This window comes from Trichechus manatus, unplaced genomic scaffold, assembly GCF_000243295.1.
Source record: "Trichechus manatus latirostris isolate Lorelei unplaced genomic scaffold, TriManLat1.0 scaffold00001, whole genome shotgun sequence".
Classification (NCBI taxonomy): Eukaryota; Metazoa; Chordata; class Mammalia; order Sirenia; family Trichechidae; genus Trichechus; species Trichechus manatus.
In genome coordinates, this window is record NW_004443937.1 from 30,012,707 (window position 1) to 30,019,139 (window position 6,433).

Below are 6,433 nucleotides of genomic sequence, written 5' to 3' on the forward strand. Positions count from 1 at the left end.
CCCGCCCTGTTGGGTCTCGACTGACCCCAGGACCCCCGACCTGCGCTGCGAGTCGGGGCCTTGGGCGGGGAGATCCGCGAAGTTTTTAGGACGAGGTTAGACCCCAGGGTAGGGCCCGATTCAGCTCGCACCGGGCAGCACCGAATTCCACTTCTGCCCGGAACGCCCGGCTTCCGGCAAGACAGCAGCCCCCATCCACAATGGCGGCCCACCCCACTTCCGCCGCCTCCACGGCCACTTCCTGCGGAAGACCCTGGTTCAATCAGCGGCGGACAACTGTCTCGGGCCTAGAGCCGGCGGCGCTGCCAGCCAATAGGGAAGGGCAGCGTGGAGCCGCCCGTCTGGGCTCCGAGGCTCGTAGGCCAATGGGAGCGCGGCGTGTGGGAGGGTGCGAGGGCCACCCGCCAATGGGGAGCCGCGGCGCGCGGCCGGGTCTTGGAGGCGGTGCAGCGCAGCGCAGCGGGTGCGGTTTAGTCGGGCGGCGGCGGTGGCAGTGGCGGCGACGGAGGAGGATGTGGGCCACGCACGGGCTGGCGGTGGCGCTGGCTCTGAGCGTGCTGCCGGGCAGCCGGGCGCTCCGGCCGGGAGACTGCGAAGGTGCGGCGGGGCCGGGTCCGCGCGGCGCGGCCAGCCTAGCGGCTGCCCCGACGCCAACAAAACCACAAAGTGGGCGGGAGCGGTCGGTCCCGGCGAGGTCCGCCCGAGGAGGGCCAGACACTTCCCAGGCCTACAAAACATCGGTCGAACGGCAAAAAGTTGGGACTAGATAGCGCTGGAAACTTGGCTTGAAATTCAGATAACGCTGGAGTTCTTGTCCCTACCATCACTGGTCAGATGCTCCCGGGAGCGGCCACTCCCGAGTCAGGGCCCCGTCAGTTGGGGTCAAGATGCTGCACCTCGGGGTTTGGTGTTGTATTTGGAAGTGGGATGCATTATGATCATTTTTCTTTTCGGTCTCCAGTCTGCTCATTTATGAGGTCATAGTGAGTGCAGTTTCAAGGACACGTGTTCAGTCTTGGCTTAAACTTGATGAAAGGAGCAGGGAGGAGGCGTTTGTGGGTCACCAGGATGGTGATCGTACCCTGCATGCCCCACGTGGACCAGGGAACCCCAGCAACTTTGAGTCGGACTCCCCACCTGAGAAAACTCGGTGATAGAAAAACGTACCTCTAGTGATTTATCTCCGTGTCTCCCATTAAAATTGTTGACAGAGTTCCTGGTGGTTGGGGGTGCACCTTGATGGTTGCTGAGCGTCTTCCTTCCCTTTCTTTTCCAGTTTGCGTTTCTTATCTGGGAAGATTTTACCAGGATCTCAAAGAGAAAGATGTCATATTCTCACCAGCCACTATTGAAAAAGAGCTTATCAATTTCTGCCGCGAAGCAAGAGGGAAAGAAAATCGGTTGGTGAGTAGCTGGTGACCCCCCCAAGTTGGTCCTGGCCCAGTGTTTAACCCTTGTCTTCACAGGCCTCTTGAGCAGGTACCACCCACATGTCTGCTAGGCCAGCTGTTCTGTCAGCAACTAAAATGGGACTGAAGTACTTACCCAAGTGTATTCTGCCATTGAGCTATCTCTTTTCCTGTTAGTATTTACTAAGCATCCACTATGTGCTGGCCACAGGGAATTTTGGGAGAGAGATGACAGGCAGACAAACAGTGGATGGGATGGGTGTCATAAAGACAGTGGACCTGGATGGTACCGTGGAGGGGGCAGTGCTGATTTAAACAGAGTGGTCGAGAAGTAGCTCTCTGAGGAAGGCTCATCATTGAAGTTGGGGAAGAGCATCCTAGGCAGGGGGAGCAGTCAGTGTGAATGCCTAGAGGCCAGAATGGGCTTGCCATGTGTGAGGACAGAAGGAGAGGGTGTGAGTAGAGGGTAGGCCAGGCCCAAACCGAAAGCAAGGGCCCCTAGTGAAGTGGTGGCTTTTGTAGCTTTATTTATTTATTTATTTTTGGGTAGTGTGTGGTTTGTCTGTTTAAAAGTTTGAACCCTGGTGACTCTTAAGCTCATCTGCTGGCTGTCAGCTCTGGGACTGAGCAGGTGTAAGGAGCCTGGCATTTACACTGGCTGCATCTGAGTGCCACTGCAGGCAGGCACCAGGAAATGAGGCCCTGGCAGAGAAGGAAGATGTTCTGGAGGAGATGGCTCTCATGTGGCGTCTCCTGAAGGCCGTTGTCCTTTCTTGCTGCAGTGCTACTACATTGGGGCCACGGATGATGCAGCCACCAAGATCATAAACGAGGTGTCAAAGCCCCTAGCCCACCACATTCCTGTGGAGAAGATCTGTGAGAAGCTCAAGAAGAAGGACAGCCAGATCTGCGAGCTGAAGTATGGTGAGTGCCTCCTGGCCTTGTTTAACAAACACTGCACATTCTCTGCAGCCAGGTGTTGTGGAGTTACCTTGTAGTTGGGGGGGGCATGTCATAAACTAGTGGGTTACATAGTATGGTAAACAAGTAAACCAGCTGCCATTATTGAGTTGACCTGACTCATGGCGGCCTCATGCGTGTCAGAGGAGAACTGTACTCCGGGCAGTTTTTAGTGGCATGTTTTCCAGAAGTAGATCACCAGGCCTTTCTTGCAGTGCACCTCTAGGTAGACTCCAACCTTCAACCTTTCAGTTAGTAGCCGAGTGCATTAACCCCTTGCACCACCATAGATGGTGCTAGACGCTGGGGGAGGGAAGTGATCCGTTATCACAACGGGACCTCAGTGAGGAGGTGACATTTCAGCAAAGCTCTGAAGGAGGTGTGGGATTAGCCATGGGGCAAGCTAGTGGATCAGAGTGGGATGACAGACAAGTGAGCAGGTCTGAAAGGACTTGGGCTTCTAGTCTGAGTGAAATAGAGACCATTAGATATTTTTGAGCTTAGAAGGGACATGAGCTGAAGGCTCAAGTGTCCTTATCCACACAGGCATGGTAAGCCCAAGAGTAGGGGTCCCACAGCACCTCTTGCTCAGTTTCTCGTTGCATAGACCTAGGCAGGCATGTGTTTGAGTATGAGAGTCAGGGCCAGGGATAATTGTCCTCTTCTGTAAAGGCGCCAGCACATTTTATTATGACTTGAATGCCCAAGGGCCTGTGTTCAGCTGCTTGTGTCAGCGATGCCTGGTCTTCTGAGAGATCCTGGTAGAGGTCCATCTGGCTTGTGGACACAGTGGTCATGGAGAGTAGCTCCTGCCTCAAGGGCCTAACCAGACCAGTGCTGGGAAATGAGGCCGAGGAGAGCTACTTGCTCTGTCATAGCTTGGCACTGCCGTTCTGCAGCGTCCTGACCTCTTCTGCGACTGTGTGAGAGGCACTTGCTCCTCCTGTAAAGACTGTGGCCTCCATCCCTGTCCCTGGCAATACTGCGCATCTGGTGGATACTGCCAACATGAGGCCAGCCTTCCTGATGAAGGGGCCTGGGCCCCTTCTCTCGGGGCGCAGTGGGCACTGACACACCTGTGCGTGTGTCTGGAAATGTTTCTCCCTCTAGAAACCAGTAGGGCCACTTGTTTTAAGGGACAGGTTGGCCATGCAGGAGTGACCTATCCTGGGACTACTGGGGGGCGGTGGCCACTCTCACCCAGCCGGTCACTCTCCCTGCTCTCTTCTCCAGACAAGCAGATCGACCTGAGCACAGTGGACCTGAAGAAGCTCCGAGTTAAAGAGCTGAAAAAGATCCTGGACGACTGGGGGGAGACGTGCAAAGGCTGCGCAGAAAAGTCTGACTACATCCAGAAGATCAACGAACTAATGCCGAAATACGCCCCCAAGGCAGCCAGTTCACGGACTGATTTGTAGTCTGCCCGATCCCTGCTGCACTGGAGGGAAAAAAAGCAGTTCCTCTGTCTCTTCCCAAACAGCCTTTTTGTAATTTATTTTTTAATCGGGCTCCTGACAGTGTCAGGTGTGGGGCCTGGAGCTTTCTTGATTATGCTGGCTCAACAGCAGCCCGTCGGGGATTCACTTCATTCTGTTGCTGGTTTACTCTAGGACTTGAAAGTGTGTCTGGGATTTTTTTATTAAAGGAAAAAAATTTCTAGTTCTTGGAGAATTAAAATGAATACTGAAGTAGGGCTTCACTCCATAACAAGGACCCCACCAGCTTATGCTTTCCAGTTTGCAAAGAATCTTCCAATATATTCCCACTTGTCCCTCAACCACTAACCAGTGTTGGAGGTACCAAGGCAGGACATGGGCTGAGGCCAGCTGGCGTGTGTGGGGTCTTGCAGGACTGGAGGGTAGCAGGCCCCCAGAGAAATGGACCTGGGGAGGAGGCTGGGCTTGGGCTTGGCACCCTGCCTCCTGGTGTCTCACCCAATGGGGGCTGGAGGCTGCCCTGCTCTTGCTGTGGGAGGGCAAGTGAGCGTGGTGTATGTAGGGGGTTTGCACTGGGTTCAGTATGAGCAGGCCTGAGCGTACTTGGAGTTTGGCTTTCTCTGATGGTGACTTTGAACACCGTGTATCCAGTACTGACAACATTTCTGAAGGTGCTCGGGCTGGCCACCGACTTGCTCCTCTGGGTCCGTGGTCTAGTGCCAGTTCCAAGCCTGTGATGCCTAATTGGGGTTTTGCAAGACCGGCAGGAGCTGACTTGTACAAAGAGGCAATGGGCGGCTGTCTGTTGCCTTTGTTTACCCAAGATAAATCTTCAACAGTTGGGATCCTGAGGGCTTGGCCTCGTGTTGTCCTCCAGAGTATGGTTTTTAAGCTGCTCCCTGTGTGGGGCTAGCGCCTAGGCAACCTGGTCGCCAGCATGAGTTTTGGCTTAGTGGAGGCACCTCTGCTCCTGTAGAGAATGCCTGAAAGACTAAGGAGCAGTGCTTTCCAAGAAATTGGGTCTTTGGTGCCTAAGTTCAGTTTGCCTGCTGTGGAGCCCACTGCTGCTTGGCAGCAGACCTCCCATGTTTTGTGCGTCTGCTTGTGAGAGAAGGCAGGCAGGTCAAGCCACTTCTCAGGGCCAAGACCTCCCTGTTTCAGGGAGTTACATGGGCTGTTGAGGTCTGACCAGCACAGTTAAGTGTCCTCAGCCCCCTAGAGGTGCTGGGAAAGTGTGGCTGTAGCTGATGGTCTTGGGAGGTGCACTTGGCTTAGGCCACCACCCCAGATCTGTACCTGTGGCCTCCATGTCCTCCAGGCCACAGTGAATACAGGGACAGAGAAAGCTGAGCCTCACAGGCCCCAAGGATATCTGTGGAGAACGCTGATGTCACTTGCTGGAAGCAGATTTTAAAAGGTTATGCACCATTAAAGTCCCCCCCCCCGCCCCCTCCCCATTAGCCACTCCAGAGGCTGCTTTCTGGTTGGGGAGGAGGCAAGGGTTGAAGTGCACGTTTCCTCACACCACGGTTTCTGTGGCTGAGGCTGGGTCAGGTTCTGCACTGGCTCCAGCAACAATCCCTGGAGAATGAAAGCTTTCCCAGTGGGCTTGGGCACCAGGGCATCTCTCAGGAGAAAAGACTCTGCCCTAGGAGGTGGGCAAGAGGGCACTGGCCAGGTGAAGTCAGGACAGCAGGCTCTGCAAAGTGCTGCAACTACCTCCAGGTTTGGCGAGGCTCCTCTTCGCTTTAGGCTTAGGGCGGCCTTGCCCCTCTAGCTCCTTGTCTGCCAGGAGGCCCAAAGCAAAGGGTGAGGCCTGGTGAGGCCCAGTGACGCCAAAGAGCTATTCCGGATCAGTAAAACGCAGGTTTGTGGGTCTCTGGTTTCTGTGCCTGAACCCAGACAGGCCTTTCCTACTGCAGCCACAGCCCTGGCCCGCATGGCCTTTCCTGAAGGCGCTGCAGGTGAACCTGAACGCGCAGGATGCAGGCTGTGGTCTCTGTAGGGGCCTGGGGAGGGGCGTGCGTCAGTCCTCGGGCTCTCAACCCTCGACACGTGGGCGGGCAGGAGTCGCCATGCCGAGGATTGGGGCATCCTCAAGTCTAGTCCCAGAATTTGGGAACACCACGTAAAGAGGCTGCTGGGTCAAGGCCCGGGAATCCAGAGCCCACAGAAGCTGCCACTCCTGCTCCAATCAGCGCTGGCGACAGGAGACAGCCGGACCCAAAGAGACAAGTGAGGCCAACGTCCGGCCCGACTGGCTGGGACCGAAGACGGCGTGAGCCAGCCCGGCTATCCCCACGGCTCCGATCGCTCCACGTAGCCCAGATTCGGCCCCGCGGGCCGCGTGGTGGCGCCAAAGCGCACTGCTGGACCCCTCTTACCCACTGGCCTCGGGGTCACGTGGTACAGGCGGTGCAGCCCGATGACGCATGCCCGGCGCGGTTTCCTCCCCGCCTGCCACGAGGTCACGTGATATGGCCGGCGCGGACTGATAACGCAACGTCCAGGCCGTCGGCGCCTCTCCCGCCCCGCCCCGCCCCGCCGCCGCGGCGAGTCCTTTTGTCCAAGATGGCGGCGCCGGGGGCGCTGCCTCCTCAGCCGCCGCCACCGCCGCTGTGAAGGGCC

General features: G+C 56.4%; 2 protein-coding genes across 2 annotated transcripts in view; both read left to right on the forward strand.

Annotated features, from left to right (window-relative positions):
* Positions 1–419: 419 nt before the first annotated feature.
* On the forward strand, positions 420–4,126 carry MANF (mesencephalic astrocyte derived neurotrophic factor). Its single transcript, XM_004368576.3, has 4 exons — positions 420–597; positions 1,277–1,404; positions 2,192–2,333; positions 3,603–4,126. Exons 1-4 carry the CDS (start codon positions 513–515, stop codon positions 3,785–3,787), a joined length of 540 nt encoding a protein of 179 aa, XP_004368633.3. The 5' UTR covers positions 420–512; the 3' UTR covers positions 3,788–4,126.
* Positions 4,127–5,744: 1,618 nt separating this feature from the next.
* RBM15B (RNA binding motif protein 15B) overlaps positions 5,745–6,433 on the forward strand; it is a 3,689-nt gene continuing 3,000 nt past the window's right edge. Inside the window, exons 1-2 of the mRNA XM_004368734.2 lie at positions 5,745–5,769; positions 6,129–6,277. Of these exons, the coding sequence (XP_004368791.1) occupies positions 5,745–5,769; positions 6,129–6,277 (174 nt within the window). The remainder of the gene's footprint in view (positions 5,770–6,128; positions 6,278–6,433) is intronic.